The sequence below is a fragment of the Temnothorax nylanderi genome, unplaced genomic scaffold, assembly GCF_030848795.1.
Source record: "Temnothorax nylanderi isolate EJ_2023f unplaced genomic scaffold, tnyl_v1.0 TNYL_tig0216_pilon, whole genome shotgun sequence".
Classification (NCBI taxonomy): domain Eukaryota; kingdom Metazoa; phylum Arthropoda; class Insecta; order Hymenoptera; family Formicidae; genus Temnothorax; species Temnothorax nylanderi.
This window is the reverse complement of record NW_027249278.1, coordinates 26663-47503: the sequence shown is the minus strand read 5'-3', so window position 1 is coordinate 47503 and position 20841 is coordinate 26663. Positions and strand designations below refer to the sequence as shown.

General features: G+C 34.6%; 1 protein-coding gene across 5 annotated transcripts in view; it reads left to right on the top strand.

Moving 5' to 3' along the window:
* The window catches only part of LOC139779250 (uncharacterized), a 55450-nt gene that overhangs the window by 20898 nt on the left and 13711 nt on the right, over positions 1 to 20841 (top strand). For 2 of the 5 annotated variants that reach the window (XM_071717540.1, XM_071717541.1), the window contains exons 4-6: positions 12341 to 12976; positions 14361 to 15029; positions 17541 to 17741. In XM_071717540.1, coding sequence (XP_071573641.1) covers positions 12465 to 12976; positions 14361 to 15029; positions 17541 to 17741 — 1382 coding nt within the window. In that variant the 5' untranslated portion in view covers positions 12341 to 12464. The remainder of the gene's footprint in view (positions 1 to 12340; positions 12977 to 14360; positions 15030 to 17540; positions 17742 to 20841) is intronic. The other 3 variants (XM_071717542.1, XM_071717544.1, XM_071717545.1) reach the window with 3 other exon arrangements.

Sequence of the window (20841 nt, the reverse complement as noted above, 5' to 3'; positions counted from 1 at the left end):
ATTCCTTTGTTCAAGTATTTGTATAGTTGCACATGAACAAAGCAAAAAAACGCAGGATTTCTGAAAAAAAAACTGCTTTTTCGAATACCCATACAGCACAAAATATTTTTAAAATATTTTTTAGGAAGGTTAAAATAATTTAGAAAAATATTGGTAAACCTGGCGTTAAGGGGACCCACTTCCGATGACCTTGAATTTGACATATATTGTCAAGGACACCCTCTCGAATAACATGCAAGTGATTTTAGTCGGGGGTCGCTTTTTATTAAAAAGTTATTAACAAATAAAGTTTGAAAAATATAGCAGCTATTTTGAGTATTGGAAGGCATAAATGACTAATATATATATATATAAATGACTAATATACACACGTGTGTGTGCCCTGCTTTAACGAAAATCACAATTTCTATAAAGCAGGGCATACACACGTGTGTGTGCCCTGCTTTAACGAAAATCACAACTTCTATAAAGCAGGGCATACACACGTGTGTGTGTGCCCTGCTTTAACGAAAATCACAATTTCTATAAAGCAGGGCATACACACGTGTGTGTGCCCTGCTTTAACGAAAATCACAACTTTTATAAAGCAGAGCATACACACGTGTGTGTGTGCCCTGCTTTAACGAAAATCACAATTTCTATAAAGCAGGGCATACACACGTGTGTGTGCCCTGCTTTAACGAAAATCACAACTTCTATAAAGCAGGGCATACACACGTGTGTGTGTGCCCTGCTTTAACGAAAATCACAACTTTTATAAAGCAGGGCATACACACGTGTGTGCCCTGCTTTAACGAAAATATTCTGTGTTGGAAATATATGAAGAATTTTAAACGTAAACAAACAGGGACTGCCGCACTTACCACATGGGTTCGTGGCGCGCTTTACAAGCTCGTTTAGATAGAGGTGGTATTAAACAAGATAAGTTAGTCGATCATCTGTGTGAATATTTGTGGCGATATACAATAAACGAGCTTGTAAAGCGCGCCACGAACCTGTGACAACTCGTCTCGCGTGAAAAGTGTATGCGTGAACTATTTCAACATATATATATTAGTCATTTATGCCTTCCAATACTCAAAATAGCTGCTATATTTTTCAAACTTTATTTGTTAATAACTTTTTAATAAAAAGCGACCCCCGACTAAAATCACTTGCATGTTACTCGGGAGGGTGTCCTTAACAATATATGTCAAATTCAAGGTCATCGGAAGTAGGTCCCCTTAACGCCAGGTTTACCAAAATATTTTTAGAATGCTTCTATGTCCGCCAGATCATGTAAAGAAATATATTTTTAAAAAATTGCAAATAAATATATTCAATAATATTTGTAAAATCTTTTAGAAATATTGCTTAAAAAAATAAAATATGTTTAACTCAGCAATAATTGTCTTACGTTTGAAAGATTTTTTTTAATATTTGAAAAATATACATTTTTATATCTTACTTTGAAAAATATTATTTTGTATATCTACATATATCATCGCAGCAGTGTTGGGTATGGCACGCCGTTTTACTTTTTAATAGCATAAATAATATTCTACACGATATAAAAGTTTCCAAAAATAATTGTCTTAAGAAAAATGGCGATTCTTACTAATGAATTAAAATTATGTCGAACATAATAAAAATTGGATGAATTACAATTATGTCGGGACATAATATAAATTCGGAATTATTTTTATGGCCTGACATAATTTTAATTTCGAATTAAAATTATGTCTGGACATATATAAAATATAAAAGTAATTTCGAATTTTTATCATGTCCCGACATAATTTTAATTCATCCAATTTTTATTATATTAGACATAATTTTAATTTGATGAATTAAAATTATGTCGCGACATAATAATTGGATGAATTAAAATTATGTCACGACATAATAATAATTAGAATTAAAATTATGTCGATACATAAAAATAATTCCGAATTTTTATGATGTCTCGACATAATTTTAATTCATCAAATTAAAATTATGTCCAATGTAATAAAAATTGGATGAATTAAAATTATATATATAGTTTATTAACTTTAGCAATACAGCCAGAAAGTGGACTTGGTTTACAGTAACTCCTTAATCACACATACCTGCATACCATCTTCATACACACATATCTCCTAACAACCTATAAATCTATTAACCTATTGTAAATTATAAAATTATAAATACTTTAACAATATTCGTTGATCATGAATTAAAATTATATCGGGATATGATAAAAATTATTCGGAATTATTTTTATGTCTAGACATAATTTTAATTCGTGAAATTAAAATTATGTCGGGACATAAAAATAATTCTGAATTTTTATTATGTCCTGACATAATTTTAATTCCTCCAATTTTTATTATGTTTGACATAAATTTAATTCATTAGTAAGAATCGCCATTTTTCTCAAGATAATTATTTTTTGAAATTTTTATGTTGAATGGAATATTTTTTATGCTATTGAAAAGTAAAATGGTGACATCCAATTTTTATTATGTTTATCAAATTTTAATTCATCGAATTAAAATTATGTCGCGCCATAATAATAATTTAATGAATTAAAATGATGTCTGGACATAAAAATAATTGCAAATTTTTATTATGTTTCCGACATAATTTTAATTCATTAATGTTGTTTACAGCAGAGTTATACAGGGATGGATAAGTAAAAATGACGATAATAGTTTACATACTCTGTTTAATACGAGGATACTCAACAGCGGTTTTGCCACGACTGACTTTACATCCGATATATAGAAAGGAAACATGGCATACACAAAGACTCAAGATCGATAGATATACGCGATATATCGAATATGTCGATATCCCCAAATGTCTGGCGATTAATGAACTGACTTTATACGCAACACTCCCCCTATCGACACACAACAACAAAAAATATATACTTTATAATCAATTAGTTAGTTTTAATATGTCCTTGCAGTTTGATATTTTATTTTTCAGTAGGGACTTAGTCAACAGATCCGCTGGGTTTTCGTCGCCTGGGATGTACTTTACGATAACTTCTCCTTCCTCCTGAGCTTCTCTTGTAAAGTGGAAACGGATGTCCACATGTTTGCTCCGCTGATGATATATACTGTCCTTGCTGAATTTTATTGCGCTTTGGTTGTCGCAATTTATGCACGTTGGTCCGTCCACGTAGGCTCCACCATTCATATGATCAAGGAGGCGCCGTGTATATATCACCTCCTTTACTACTTCAGAAAGTGCCACGTATTCAGCCTCCATGGTTGAAAGGGCAACTGACTTTTGTTGCTTGGACTTCCAGCTGATGGGACCCTCTGCTAGCGTTAGCACAAGGCCGGTACAGGAACGTCGATTGTCAACATTTCCTCCCCAGTCGGAATCAACATAGGCCGGAGCGGTTTCCCAGATTTGGTGTAGGTGATTCCAAGACTAGACGTGCCTATTAGATATCTTAATGCATGTTTCGCTGCTTTCCAATGAATTCTTCCTGGGTTGGCATTAAAACGGCTCAGAGCATTCGCTACAAATGCTAGATCGGGTCTTGTAGTGTTCGCTAGATAGATTAGACTCCCGACTAGTTCTCGGTATGGCATTTGTTTCATCTCATCCTTCTCTTCCTTTGATGTTGCTTCATCTTCGCGAGATAATTTTACACCAGCTTCGATGGGAGTTGAAACCGGATTAGCACATGTCATGCCAAATCTTTCGATGATTCTCCTTACATATGCCTCTTGAGAAACACCACGTATGCTTTCTGTGGCTCCTTCACGTTCAACGCGCATCCCCAGAACTTCGCTCACTTCTCCTAAGTCTTTCATTTTGAATTTTTCACATAGTCTCGATTTTACTATATTTAGTACCTTCAAATTTCGTGATGCTATAAGTGGATCCACATAAACAATCACAATTACAATCTCACCGTCTATTAGTCCTACAAACACACATGGTTCAGTTTTTGTATGATGTAAACCAATATCGTTCAAACGCGTACGTAACTTTTCATACCATTTTCTGCCGGATTGCTTCAAACCATATAGGGGGCGTAATAACTTCAACACCTTATCCTCCTTTCCGGGAACTCCGTATATGAATGGCTGCTCCATGTAGATCTCCGATGATAGATCACCTTGGACGTAAGCTGTAACAACGTCCATTTGGTGGACATGCAGTTCCTCCTCGACGCTTAACGCAAACAAAGTGCGTATGGTTTCCATCCTTGCGACAGGGGCGTAGACTTCATCAAAGTCTATCCCGTAGCGTTGTTCACATCCGCGAGCCACCAACCTCGGCTTGTATCTTTCCACCTCACCATCTTGATTTCTCTTCGTGTGAAACACCCACTTGCAACTTATTGCTTTCTTGCCTGGAGGTAGGTCGGTAAGCTCCCAGGTTCCACACTCCATTAGTGAATTGTACTCACTTTGCATCGCCTCTAGCCATTCGTTTTTGTGAACACTGGACATAGCTTCTTCTACGGTTGTCGGGTCGTTTTCCACTTCTGCGATGTTTGCCATCTGATACTCCTTTTTCGGTCTTCCTGGCTGACCCGTACGTATAATCTTCGGCCTACCAGGCCCTCTTCGTGGATTTTCCAATGAAGGTTGTATAATTTCTTCGACCTGAGTCAACTCTTCTGGCTCATCTTCGTCTACCTCTGTTTGCTCATCTTCAGTTGTAGGCTCACGGTCCTCATCGTTTGGTGGTCCATTTCTTATTTGCTTTACTCTCGTGTTTTCTGATTTAAGAGGTAACTCTACGCTCTCTGGTGACTTTTGGGTTACAAAAACTGGATCTTCAATAAAACGGACGTCATAACTTTTTATCACACTTGCAGTACCTCTGCGCCATAGCCGATAAGCCTTCGATTCTGTACTGTATCCGACAAACACGAAATCTTCGCCTTTCGCATCCCATTTTGACACACCAGGGCCCTTCCTCAAAGCGGTTACATGAGAACCAAATGTTTTAAACTTTCTCACGTCCGGTTTCTTCCCGCTCCATAGCTCCAGCGGTGTCTTTTCTTCCGTAGCTCTCGATGGACATCTATTTCGCAGGAATACTGCTGTATTTACAGCTTCGGCCCATAACGACGTCGGCGCTCCAGATTGCAATAACATGCATCGTGCCATCTCTTCAATTGTTCTGTTTGCTCGTTCGGCCACGCCGTTCTGCTCTGGCGTGTATTCGACTGAGAACTCTCTCTTGATTCCTTCATTCTCGAGGAACTGGTTGAACTCCTTTGAAACGTATTCTTTGGCATTATCAGAGCGCACTTTTATTATTTTTCGACCATGTTCTGTTTCTACTCTTGCTACATATTTCTTAAACGCGACGAAGACATCACTTCTCTTCTTCAGCATGACTACTTCAGTATACCGTGTTCTGTCATCAATAAAGGTAACAAAGTACCGTGCACCTCCCATCGATGTAACATTCATCGGTCCACATATATCCGTATGGATCAACTCCAGCGTGTTCTTTGCCCTTGTCTCTGAAACTCGGTGTGGCAATGCATGTATCTTCGCTCGGTTGCAAATCTCACATGGAATCTCGATCACTCTTGACGGGATGTTAAGTCCAGTTACCATATTATTTATCTTCAGTTTGCGCAAATCATTGAAGTTCAGATAACCGTATCTCTCGTGCCATAACCTCAAAGTCGCCACTGATCCGTCCGCGATCATAACGCTGTGCTGCTGCGTTTTCACAACATACATTCGATCTTTCTTCGCGGCCGTTAATACGATTGAACCGTCTTTTCGCGATACGATTGCATTTTCTTTCCCGAACGTTACCGAATAACCACGATTCGTAATAGCTGATACCGATATCAGATTATTTCGCAAGCCCGGAGCATATAACACGTTTGAAAGAACAATTCGACTCGCGGCATCTCGTGATGGTACATTGAGACTCACTCTCCCGCTTCCGTAGGCCATCACTACAGATTTCCCCGCCGAATACTACATGGCGGATCGCCGCTTAAACTTTCAAATAACTTTTTGTCTTTGCACATATGCATCGTTGCGCCGCTGTCGATGCACCATTCTTCCTTTTCCACTTCGCATGCCATTGCAGTTGTAGCTATCAACACGTCTTCATTTTCGCTGTTGCTCTTCTCAGAAGTGTCTGCACGATTTGCTTTATTTTGTGGTAATTTTGTTTTACAGACCGATGCACGGTGGCCAACCTTGCCACACTTGAAGCATTTTCCAAGGAACTTGCCACTATTTGTGCTTTTCGCGTGGATTTCCTTCTTGTTTGTACTCGGAATACGAGAATACAATGCTGTACTATTTTCACCAGCGTTACTTCGTCTTCGAGCATCTTCCTCGATCAGCTTGGCTTTGATGACACCTACCTCAGGAATATCATCACGGGACTCGATCGCGACGCGAAAATTCTCGAACTCTTCTGGGAGACAGCTCAACAGCATAATCGATAGAAGCTCCTGCGGGACAACAACTCCAACGTCGGCAAGCATGTCAGCTCGTTGTTGAAACTCGTTAACAAACTGAGCCATTGATTGGTCAGGCTTTTTCTTCGATTGGTATAACTCTCTATAAAGTACTGCCTTTCTGACCGGTCCTTGCGATTTATGAATTTTCTCTAACTCATCCCATGCTCCCTTGGATGTTGTTTGCTTCCTAATATGGCCAATCTCCGTCTTCGAAACACCGAGCACTATCAACGCAAGCGCCTTTTCGTCTTTGGTTATCCATGCCGTCGCGGCTGCAGCATCTTCCGGTTTGACCAATGTGCCGGAGACATAACCCCACAAGTCGTTGTACACGAGGACACTTTTCATCTGCATCCTCCACACCTCGTAATTATTATCGCATAACTTATCAATATGTTGCGTGCCTACCGCGTGCATCTTTGTACTTTTTACGTATTCACGTCGTCTCTCTCGGTAGTTACGCACACAACAACCGCTCGTGACTCACTGCACGTATTCGCGTCGATACACAGCCCGTTTTTACTTTTCTCGATCTCCCTGGGCCCATAACCTGTTGTTTACAGCAGAGTTATACAGGGATGGATAAGTAAAAATGACGATAATAGTTTACATACTCTGTTTAATACGAGGATACTCAACAGCGGTTTTGCAACGACTGACTTTACATCCGATATATAGAAAGGAAACATGGCATACACAAAGACTCAAGATCGATAGATATACGCGATATATCGAATATGTCGATATCCCCAAATGTGTGGCGATTAATGAACTGACTTTATACGCAACAATTAATAAAATCGTGATTTTTCTTAAGGGTCGACAGGAGTAACACTACCGACCTCTGTCGGGTTGCTTAGCTGCGAGTCCGTATTTTATTTATTATAAATTTTTTAAGAGCCAAAATGGAAAATCCGGCTATGTACCGGGTTGCGGCTGATCTTACTGATTAAAACGAGCATAAGTTTAATGAGATTCGTTAATTAATTTGGCTAAAATTTGGGAAAAACCGTTTCTAAGCAGCTGCTTAGAACCACGGGCCTTATGTCGGCTCTTCCTATCATTGCGAAGCAGAATTCGCCAAGCGTCGGATTGTTCACCCGCCAACAGGGAACGTGAGCTGGGATTAGACCGTCGTGAGACAGGTTAGTTTTACCCTACTGATGACCAGTCATTGCGATAGTAATCCTGCTCAGTACGAGAGGAACCGCAGGTTCGGACATTTGGTTCACGCACTCGGTCGAGCGGCCGGTGGTGCGAAGCTACCATCCGTGGGATTATGCCTGAACGCCTCTAAGGCCGTATCCTCTCTAGTCAAAGGTGGCAATGATATCTCTAGGAGTCTCGTGAGTCGAAAGGCTCAAAACAATGTGACACACTACTAGGCGGCCGGTCCTCGCGGTCCGGTCGTCGCACGAGCCCGGTTTGCCGTACGGCGCCTCTGCCCGTCGTTGGGATCTCACCGCTTACGACGGCACGGCGTCTAACGGTCGAACATGAGTTTCGCGAGTTCGATGTCGAGACTCGGAATCGTCTGTAGACGACTTAGGTACCCCGTAAAAAAATTACGAATTAGTACCATTTAGCCAAAATATCGAATGAATCTTATTCCATTTAGGATATTTTTAATCAGTAAGCTCATATGTAGTTCCCTACACAGCCCGATTTTGCATTTTTGCTCTTAAACATTTATAATAAATAAAATACGAGTTAAAGTGTGCACTTAGTGCATAAAGTGCACTGCCGCTATAGGATCCCCTTAAGGTGGTTCTTGCAGTACTTTGAAGTCACAAAAACAACTATTGTTACTAGTGACAAATATGAATGATTTAGTATGTAAAAATCAGCATACATTAAAATTAATTATTCCTTAAGGTTTTTTCTCATTTAACCGTTGCTATAAACTGAAAATATCAGAGCAAAGTCACAAATTTGACTAGAGTTGGTGATATAACCATAAATATGATCACGCCGGTAAAGAATAAAATATACTAAAATAGAAAAAATATACGTCACAATTTCTACAATTCCGCGATAGTGAATATATTCATACAACTGCCGAAAAAGATATGTTATCTTTATAACCTCCATTCAACGGTGGGAGAATGGTAGGACACGCGTCTTGTGCGTCAGCTGACGCGTGCGATGTTGCTAAGCAGCCACTCAAGACGGCCGCCATGACTCTCGTGTCGTATCAAAACGTCGAAAGTTGCCGAAAGTTTATCGAAAGTTCCGCTTTATTTATATACGGTACGGTCAATCAGTTTGGTGTCGCGTCAGTATCGATCTTTAGAAATGTTTGTTGCATTGATTAAACAGTTTTTTATTCGTTCATCTATTCGAGAAGTATGAACGTATTCCATAAATGTGCGATCTGACCCTCCTTTCCCTATTATCACCATGTAAAATTGGCAAAGTTTACGGACATATATCTCCGGAACCAAGCGGTAAAAAAATTCGAAATTTTTCAGACACACTCTAGGAACGTTAACCTTTCATTTAATATCATATTTTCCGGGCTATCTAAATTTGACCTAAATGCAAGAACCACCTTAAGACTATTATTTTTTTATCTTTTGTATTGAATAAAATATTTTTTATGCTATTAAAAAGTAGAACGGCTTGCTGTACAATTTTTATTATGTTCCAACATAATTTTAATTGGACGAATTACAATTATGTCGGGACATAATAAAAATTCGGAATTATTTTTATGTTCCAACATAATTTTAATTTATCCAATTTTTATTATGTTCGACATAATTTTAATTTATTAGTAAGAATCGCCATTTTTCTTAAGACAATTATTTTTTGAAACTTTTATATCGTGTAGAATATTATTTATGCTATTAAAAAGTAAAACGGCGTGCCATAGTTGGGTGAGCCTTGCATTATATTGCTGGCAAAGATATATCTTGCGAATGTTATGATTTTACTTCGCCGGAGGCCTGCTTATATTAGCTCCCAACTGAAATTTACTTACGAGTTAGTTTTACCATTATGCGCCACTTAGCGGCGCCGTTGTGAATTAGCACGGAAAGATGCGCTATCATGCATTTTTCTTAATTAAGGGGTTAGGCCACCTTGAATTTTCAAAAATCGTGTGATTGTTAGAAATTTTTTTGGAGAAACAATAAAGTAACTACAAAATCCAATTTATACACTTTATTATACATATTTCGAAGTATATCAAAAATTTTTTTAAGTTAATATTTTTTCCCAAATAGCGGCTCTAAAGCAGCATTTGCTTGATTTGACTCGCTTCGGGGAGAGCAGTAGAAGTGGTCACCATTTAATCGTAAGGCAAAACAAAAAAAATTTTATTATTTACATGAAATTTGCTAGAGTACATATGTATTTTTCAATATATGGATTTTTGAAGAAATGGTGAGCATTTGAACAAAAAAATTTATTTTTAGGTAAAAGAACTATAAAATGCTCTATAACTTAGAATATTGTTAATGAATCGTAAAATCTGTATGTACTTCTTTAGATAATTTAATTTTAAAGATGTCAAAATTTCAAGTAAATCGGTCAAAAATTGTTCGAGTTCTACTGCTCGCCAATTTGAAAAATGCATTTTAAGAAAAACGCATTTAAAGTTTTAAGTAACAATATTTTTTGAATAAAAACGAATTGTTTAAGCATTGGGAACAATTGCATATTAAGTATTTTTGACATCCTAAAGAATGTTTTAAGTAAAAAAAAAATTGATTTTTTGAAAGTTTCAAGGTGGCCTATAACCGGCTCTTAAGAATATTTCATAATATTTCAAAAATATTTGAAAAAGGATTATAAAACCAATAGAGGAAAGTCCCCTATTATGGGATAGGATCCTAATATGGGATATTATGTGATAGAATCTCATAATATGTCTCTGTGGAACCTATTAGTTTAGCAGAAACCTCGCTATCTTATATTAGGATACTATCCCATAATAGGGGACTTTCCCCTAATAAATAAAATACTTTTTAAATATTTTGAAACGAGATTATAAAACAATAAATATGTAGATTTGGATTAATATTTCAAAAATATATTTTAAATATTTAAGAAAATATTATGAGTGATAAAGAAGAACATTTTTATAAATATTTTTAAAAGATTCTTAAAATATATTTAAAATGTTACCGCAAAAGATTTTTAAATTATTTTAAAATATTTCTAAAACCATTTTAAAATGTTTCTTGCAATATTTTTATAGAAATATTCAAAATTATTTTTTGAAAACATGTTGTGCTGTATGGGTAATACCATCACCTAAGAGCAGTGGGATTAATAACTTACAAGTAACACTACTCAAGTCTCACACACCGATTTTTTTTGAAGCTGTGTACAGTTTTAACACAGTTTTAACACAGTTTTAACTGTGCACACAAAAATATTTGTGTCGTATTTTTTTATTTTTGCTTATAAAGCGTCTTAAGAGTAGAAACTACCCTCGAAATATTGACTTTTCAATCCTATACGTAATAATAAGGCCATGTACATTGCTGATCAATTAAAAAAAAAAACAACCAGAAAAACCCTGAAAACTCCTAGAGATAGTATTCTCGTCAAAACCATCTTAAAAACCATTCGACATAACGATAGGGTTGAGAAAGTCAATATTTCGAGAGTAATTTTTACTCTTAAAACGCTTTATGAGCAAAAATAAAAAAACACGACACAAATATTTTTCGAAATTCTACATGTGTGCACAGTTTCAAAAGAATCGGTGTGTGACACTTGAGTATTACTTACAATTAGTAGATATACACAATTTCCACACACACACACACACACACACACACACACACACACACACACACAAAGTGTTACAACCAACCCTGCTCACTCACACAGCTAACTTCGTTTGGATAAAGTTCCGAAAACGGTCTACCTCCGATTTCGATGAAACTTTATAAAAAGCTTTATTTTGGCTTAAAATAAAAGTCCTTAAAGCGAATTTTGGCGACTCCTACAAGAGAGCTACTTTTTAAGATAAAATAGTAAAAAGAATGGTAAGTTTGGTAATTATTTAGTTTGGGCAAGCAACCTCCTGCGACCTTGACCTTGACATATATTACAGAGAGCATTCTCATGAGTAACCTTCTAAAGGTTTTAACCGTCGTTTGTTATTTATTAAGAAGTTATTAACAATAAAGTTTAAGAAATATAACAGTTTGTGTCAGTTCTAAAGGAAGTAATTTGCTGATATGTGTGTATAGACAGCACACATGTAGGCGGGGGAGGGGCGGTAGTCCTTCCCCCTGCGGCAAAGGTGGGGTGGGGTAAACCTCGCTTCACGTATTAAGTTGAAACCGATTTAGAATCATACTAGCTTGGACCTTGTTTCGCCCTGCTACACATGGGGGTGTGGGGTGCACATCGCTTCGCGTGGAAAGTTGAAAGCCTGAACCGTACAATAATAGACCTCGTTTTGTCCTGTAAGCAAGGGGTGCGGTGGAGTGGACCTCGCTTCACGTGAAAAGTTGGAAACCCATGTGGAACATGTTTTCAATGCCTTTTGAATGAACATGAAAACTCCTAAAGTATAATTGTTGACTTGAACAGAAAGATCACGTTGAAGTAAAGTGGGGAGAAGAGTTTATAATATATAATGTTGATTTATAACATTCTGTAGAATTGTTAAAATCTCTTTCTTTTTATCATTTTATCTTAATGGCTTTGTCATGAAAGTCGCCAAAATTCCCTTTAAAGGCTTTTATCTTAATCCGAAATAAAGCTTTTCACAAAGTTTTGAAAGCGGAGTAGACCCCTTTGTTTTTTTAACCATCATGTATAAGCATTGCGTGTTTTAATATAAATCTAGAATAAGTCATCGATTAATATAATATATAAAGTAAAGCTGTATGATCTGGTAATCAGGCACAGTCTAACGGATATCAATATTTACAGTCGGACAAAGAATCATACCTCTGCTCTTGACATCCTGCGAGCAATATTTGCAAATGCCTCTTCAAGTCTACACGTACCTTCTGTGTGTTCAGTAACTAATTTTCCACAATACAGAACGGTTATAATGGCAGAGCAGGAAGCAGAAGATCAGTGGATGTTGCGATATTATATTCCTACAGAAAAGTGTCAAGAATGTCACCGATATTTCTTGAATTATAAAGATAGACCAATATCGTATAACGAAACGTTAACAAAATTAAAAGAGCATTTACTCCATGAACACAAGATAGACCATAATTCCGTACATAATATAGAATGTGATGTAAATGAAAAGAAAATCCCAGTACGTCGCTTCATACGAAAATGTTATACAAAATTAAAAGGAGATCTGGCAAAATGCAACTGTTGCTTTGCAATAATTAGTTACAAAACCGGGAATTATAGATTTTTACATGAACACTTGATATGTAAGCATGAAGACAAATTAACGGAAATAGAGAAAAATGATAAAAAGATACAATGGTATTGGGATTACGTCACAAGAAAGGACAAAGCACATGCAAAATGCAACATTTGTAACAGAACAATAGGTATATATCCAATTTCAAGTGTGAGATACCACTTGAAAATTCATAAGTAAGTATACATTTGAAAAATGACTAAAATATTGAAGAATATAAAATTAATAGTAAAATATTTAATAGCTAAAGAAAATGTAACGCACATAAATGTTCGTCAAGGCACATAATATATAATGTTTATTTATATTATGAAATTGCAATTCTAGTCGCAATAGAGTCTGAGTTTTTGGGTTATTATGAATCCAATCGAAATATGTGTAATACAGATTTTTTTTAATGTTTTGGCAAATATGACACAAAAATATATGTACACTAGCTGGTTACCCGGGGCTTCGCCCGGGCGTCTTTTTTTTTAAACGACTTTATTTGTGTTATTACATTTGTGTTCTAGCTAATCTTATATCCACCAATATATGATCCATAAACACATATTTTTAATAACTTTCCACATCACCTATGAGGTACTATATATTATTAACGCGTTTTTTTAGTGGTATCCCCAGTATTTTAAATTCTTTAAAAGAGTCATACTTATAGTGACTTTTCATTAATAAATAATTATTTGGATATATATGGAACATGGTAATGGAAAATTTTTGTGTCTCTCAACGGATATAGATTTGCTACGTAACGTGAAAACGTACACTGAGAAAAAAATGTTCTGTAAATATTAATTTGCATACAATTGTGACTCCATTTACTAAAATGAAAAAAATTTTCCTTTTTGTATAAATGTTCTCAAAAACTAACCATTGAAAAAACCAAAAAAAGTTTTACATGCTGACATTATTTATAAAAGAGTTTATGTATAAATTTTATGCAATTCTTAACATTTTCAATTCTCTTTATTTCCTTAACGTACATATTACAGAAATTTTAATAAGAACATTTGCGTGATATAATTCTTATACACTGGAAAAAAAATGTTCTGCATTTTAGTAAATATTAGTTTGCATACAACTGTAACTCCATTTGTTAAAATGAAGAAAATTTTCCTTTTTATTAGTATATTTCTTTCTCAATGAATACACATATACTAATAAAAAGGAAAATTTTCTTTATTTTAGTAAATGGAGTCACAGTTGTATGCAAATTAATATTTACAGAACATTTTTAAAATACAGAACATTTTTTTCTCAGTGTACGTTTTCACGTTACATAGCAAATCTATATCCGTCGAGAGACACAAATTTTCCATTACCATGTCCCATATATATCCAAATAATTATTTATTAATGAAAATATTATTATATTTAAATTGTCGGGTAAAAATTATTAGATCTATATAATGTTTGAATCTAGGCACTTAATCGCTACTAAATGTTCAAATAATAAGATCCTTAAAACGGTAACCTTGGCCTCCAACGGAGTAGCGTGCATAATAAAATCTAATATAATCACATTTTTTACTTCTTTAATCACTCTAAATATAAATGTAGGAAATCCGATCCAAGTGATTGGGACAGCGATAGGGATGATCCGGACAGCGATACAGACATGGGTACGTCTTTAAAGAGAGCGAAACGTCAAGAAGATATTAATATTATAAGGAATTCTCCGAGGAATAGAACGATTATAATGGCAGAGGAGGAAGCAGGAAATGAATGGGTGTTGCTATATTATGTTCCTACCTTAATGTGTCACAAATGTAACGTATCTTTCTGGAGTGATACAGATAATATTTTATCGTATAAAGAAACATTAATAAAATTAAAAGAACATTTACTCCATGATCACAATATAGAACATGATTTCGTACATAATATACAACGTGATGTAAATAAAGAAAAGATTCCAGTACGTCGCTTTATACGAGAACATTATTCAAAATTAATAGGAGACATGGCAAAATGCAACTATTGCTTTGTAGTAATTAATTACTCAAACATGAATTATAATTTGTTACATAACCACTTGATAAGTAAACATAAAGATAAATTAACGAAAACAGAGAAGAATGAAGAAAGACTACATTGGTGTTGGGATTATTACACAATAAAAAATTTCACAATAAATGAAAAAATGCGAGTGAAATGCAACATTTGTAAAAAAATATTAATCGCATATTCAGTTGGATATTTGACCATGCACTTGAAAATTCATAATAGGTAAGTATACATTTAAGAAAAATAATTAAAATAACAAAGAATATAAAATTGATAGTAATGAAATACTCAATAGATAAAGAAAATACATGCATACAAGTACGTGTTTATCACGGCATTTATATAATAATTATGTGTATTAAAATCGAAATAGCGATTTCAATCGCAATTCCATCTGAATATGTGTAAAATTGGTTTTTCGCGCGTTTCTCGGCAAATATGATACAAAACTACACATACTTATCCGTACTATATATAGAGGAAAGTCCCCTATTATGAGATACCACATCTATTTTGTGTGATTATCAGAAATTTATGGGCAAAATTGAAAAATGTAGTAAGTTATTTTGAAGGGAATTTAATAAGCTTTAAGATACTGAAATGTAAAATCTAATTTAAATATTAATTTTTCTGAAAATTAGAAAAATGTAAAAAATGAGCTTCATGCAAAATCGAAAAAGTGTACTCTAATATGAGATACCCCGAGAAATCACTAATAAAGTGCAAAATACATTGGTATTGCAATTAGAAAACTTTATTTAATGTCTCTGAAATACAAATGTAATGGAGAAACTTATTTGCAATAATCGCAAACCCACTTATACTCAATATATTTCCAGTGCAGCCAGTGTGCGCCCAGCATGAGCATGCGATCACCATCAGCACACTTTTATAAGTTTGTATGAACCTTCTTTTAACTTTAACATAGTATTTTCCCTCTTTTTATTACTGTACAATAACCTTCATACTCTAGCAACGATCGTCACCCTAAATATCTCATATTACGGACCCCACGCCTTGCGGTTTCGCGATCAGCAAATCTATCCTCTATAATTAAGCAACTCAACATATCCCGTATTTTCCTATTAATACGATCTTACTCTATCGCTGCATACAGAACTCATTGTCAAATATTTATTTATTATCACGGTAGTGTCTCGCGCCAAGTACACGCGAAGCGAGACCGCACCGTGACTCTTTTACGCGACGCGACGAGTTGCGAGTACTCGAGATGTTGAGATCTCAATAACGAGTGAACGGATCAAGTTCTACTAACTAGGCTTGATCGATAGCTTGGGATCGATATAATAAACAAGGTTCAAAGTCTCACCTTCATGGAACTTGACAACATGCAAATTCACAATTTCGATATTCGTAATCAGTGCATGCACGATCGAACAATGAATTTTCTACTAAATAGGTTTTACACCAAGGGCAATAAGTTCATGGTGGAATCAACAAATATAACCTATTAGTTTAGCAGAAATCCCACTATCGCATATTATAGGAACTTATCTCATATATATATATATATATATATATATATATATATATATATATATATATACATATATATATATAGGGGACTTTCCTCTACATATTTAATAAAATTTTATTTATATAATGATAATTATAAATAACTTCTATGCCAATAGAACATAAAAAAATTATTAACTTCAAACAAAAAACAAAACAAAAGGGTTTATTGCATTGTTGTTAGCTCACATTTCAGATATCCACCTTAACATTAATTGATCACCACATGCCAAAGAATAAAAAGCACTTAAATACATAATTTCACACAAATCACACACTCTACAAACACACATATGCACGCATCACAGTTCACACTGACACACACATACACCATACACGTGATGTGCAAAATCCGATTGAGCAAATAACTTTCCATGATGCACATATAAAATACTATCCAAAATCTGCAAAATGTAGAGGTGATATGAAAGCCAATAGCTCAGCTTCTAGTCACGATAGAGCTATGTTTTTTGCGCCATTTTAAAGGGAAAGTTTTCCACTTCAAAGCTTATGTAATAATATTTTTTGCTCTTCCCCTGCTTTTTCTGTGGAAGGCTACAACAAAGTCATGATATTTCCAGGATTCTTTCGAGACCTGATTTTGATCCTCACAGAAAAGACAGTTCGATGTTATCTCACCCCATCTTAGAGTCGAGGCTTTATCCTTTAAAACGCGCCGAGAAAAATAGTCCTACGATCTCTACAAGCTGAGATATGGCCTTTTAAAAATTGGCAAAATTTGCAAGTTTTAAAGCGATCCCCTAATTGTTTTGCATAGTGTGTTTGAATAGTGGAATAAAAATTATTAGATCTGTAATATTTGAGTGTTGATTTATTCTAAATGTCCAAATAATAAGATTTTTAAAACGGTAGCCTTGGCCTTCAACGTGGCCAAGCGTCTTGGTCAAAGTTTTGTAGTAATTTGTTGATATGTGTATATAAACAGTACACAAATAGGCGGGGAAGGGACTCCACCTGCGGCGGAGCCCCTTCCCCCGCATAATAAAACTAATCAAACTCCCAGCCTGATACCTAACTGCTTTAATCAAGACGCTTGGTTATTCCTCAGGATTGACCACAGTCATTCCGCAGAATTGACCAGTCAATACTAGAAATGCCCGCGTTTCGGGCTTTGACCATAACATATATAATCGCATTTCTTACTTCCTTACATACATACTTTAAATATAAATATAGGATAACCGGTCGAAGTTCAAGCAGTGATATGGATGATATGGACAGCGATATAGATATGGTTACACCTGCAGTAGAAGCGATACGTCAAGAAGCATCATCTAAGAACATGTACGAAATGACACAAGAAACAAGTCAAGGAACAAGTCAAGGGACAAGTCAAGGAACAAGTCAAGGAACAAGTCAAGGAACAAGTTCTAATAAGTAATTACACGCTTTGCATTTAATACACAGTGCATGTAATTGAATTTTATGAATTAGATTAGATATTGCATGTTTTATACAAGTATAATCTATATCGCGTTATATAAAGTATTCGCATCTGTATATGTAAGCGTTTCATTAACTATATCTATAATCTATATATTAATTAGGTCGCAAAATTCTCTTCTACTATATCTATAAATGAAATAAATTTAACAAAAAAATTTATTTTTATGTATAAAGCGGCAAATAAACCATAGGTATAAATATTAAATTTAAACATTAATGGCTCAGTATGCAAGAAACATAAAAGAACATTTCAACTGTATGCTTACGTGTAACGTTGCTGCAATGTTTCTTGATCATCACGGGGAGACTGTTATTGATCATTTAAATCCATTAAAATAACATTTTTTGCTTAATAATCGAGTTAAAAATAATCGAGTTAAAAATAATGTAAAATTTAAATAAAATTACAAAAAGACGAGTACATTAGATCATCGATGTACCTACGATTGCATTGACTATAATTAACTTATTAAATAATCAATAAGTTTAATTAAAGTATCAATTCCTTGTTCTGTTTTGTGATTTTATCTTAATATTATTAACTTATATTTATATCTTGATTATCGTATGTTACACGTAAGCATACAGTTCATGCATTTCTCTATATTTTTTATTATATTAAACGGATTCTTTCTATATTTTTTATTATAATGTAAAAGAAATAAAAACAAAAATGGCATAGTTTTTTTTGCATAGAATCATTTCTTGTATCTTGACAAGAAATTTTAGATAACTTATTTATTATCTATTACTAACATGAACTAAGAGCACTAAAATATAGTGTCCCTGGACGCATTGTCAGTGCCAAAACTGGTACAGCGGCTTTAGCACATGAAAACAAGTCGAAAATGTCTAATAAACATATGTCCGAATCCGAACGGTTTCAAAGTTATAGAGCAATATAGGGTATTGAAGTTGCTTTCGTAAGAAAAGATAAATTGAAGTAAATGTTGTTTACATAGGGAGCTTTCCAGCAAGCGACACAAGTCGACACAAACGTCGTTCTATCTCTCTTTTTTGGCAAAGAATAACAAAGACAAAACGACACTTGAGACAAAACAGAATAAAGAACATTAAACAACCATGGACGTACATATATAATAGACTAAACTTTGCCATTGGAGAGCTGTCCGAAAGATCAGAAGGGCATAGATATATGCTTGCTGGGAAGCTTTCTTTGTTTAATTGTGTAGTTGATAGGGAGAAAAAGGTGGAGAAACCTCTTTTTTTCTTTATTCTGTTTAAAGTTTTACAAAAATTAAACAACCATACAAAAGGTGCTAAAAAATTTAGAACAACTATGGTAACTGACACTTAATGCTGCCGATATTATCCGCGAAACCAAATATTTTTCAAAAAGGTCGAAACAATTTATTAGTCCGACTTTCCATGCCTGTAGAGAGGGGCGAAAGTGGCCAATTTCACGCCAGGGAGGAAAGTTGTTACTTTCCTCCCTAGGGAAGAAAATTGGCACTTTCTGTTCCGTATAGCGGGCAGAAAGTAAAGTAACGGGCAAATCTTAGAACATATATAGGGAGCTTTCCAGCAAATGACACAAGTCGACACAAGTGTCGTTTTGTCTTTGTTACTCATTGCTAAAAAAGAAAGATAAAACGACATTTGTGTCGACTTGTGTCGCTTGCTGGAAAGCTCTCATAAATGGAAGGGAAATTGAGCATCGAGTCCAACATTGTGCGAGAGAGAAACGTACAACGTACGCAGAAATTATAGATATTAATTTCAGTAAATAAAAAAATAATTACTATTTCAAAAATTACTTGTATTAAAACTACTGATTTGGAATTGTTTTTTCTTAATAATATCACTAAATAATGAGATAACTAATTATAACTATTTACATAATATCCTTAAATAAAATCCCAAATCAATCAGATTTAGTGCAATAATTAAAATTATTTATATTTTTTTTTTAATTTTATTGTCATTTTAATTTTGTGTTATGTGGGGGGCTTCGCCCCTCACACCCCCTACCAGGGGCTTTGCCCCTGGACCCCGCATCACTCTCTTTTTCTCTTTCTATTTAACTACACGCGCGTACAAACTGTACGAATGGAACATCAAACGCATACACTCTACAGGCATTCAAAAGTCGAACATTTCCGTAAAGGTGTTGTGAAAAATATCGTGTGCACCTCGGGTTGAAAGCTTTTTCAGACTCGTGTGATTTGCCGCCCGAGCCGAAGGCTCGGGCGGCAAACTTCACACTCGTCTGAAAAACGCTACTTTCGCCCCTTGGTGCACAATATACTATTAAACAATATTTCAATTCAATATTTTCTTATGAAAACAACTTCAATACCCTATAGTTCCGAAAAAAGAACCGTTTGGATTTAGACATATGTTTATTAGACATTTTTAACTTGTTTTTATGTGCGAAAGTCGCTGTATCAGTTTTGGCATTGAGTCCACGGACACCCTGTACATATACACCATAGACATCTTATATACATTTTCATATCGATGCATTAACATACCTAAATAATTAGTTTATCATAATCGAAGATTCGTTTTTGAATAGCGTTTAAATGCAAAAGATATTTGCATTACATTTGCATAGGATAAAACTTTGTCCTTATTTTAGAAACCACATTTAAACCAAATAGTATTTTTCATATAGCTTTATGTGGTTCTTAAGAAGATGCATGGCAACTATTTACAGTAATTCAAAAATTATCTTTTTTTAAAGAAAAAATTGTTTTTTATTTTTTTTACATAACATAGATACAAATTTTCGTGACTTTAATAATTTTGTTTAGTATTTTAAAATCTACATACATTGTCTAAAAATATTAAGAACGTAAATGCAGATATTAGAATTTAAACATCACAATCTAAATCAAAATACTCATGTCTAAACATGTTACGATTACAAAGAATTAAATATAAATATATAATTTTCTTTTACTAGTTTCTTGACTTCAATTAAAAAAAAAACATTTGATTTCAATTCTTACAATACACATATAATAGAAGAAGTTGATGTAATTTAAACCACCCCAAGCCTTTTTCA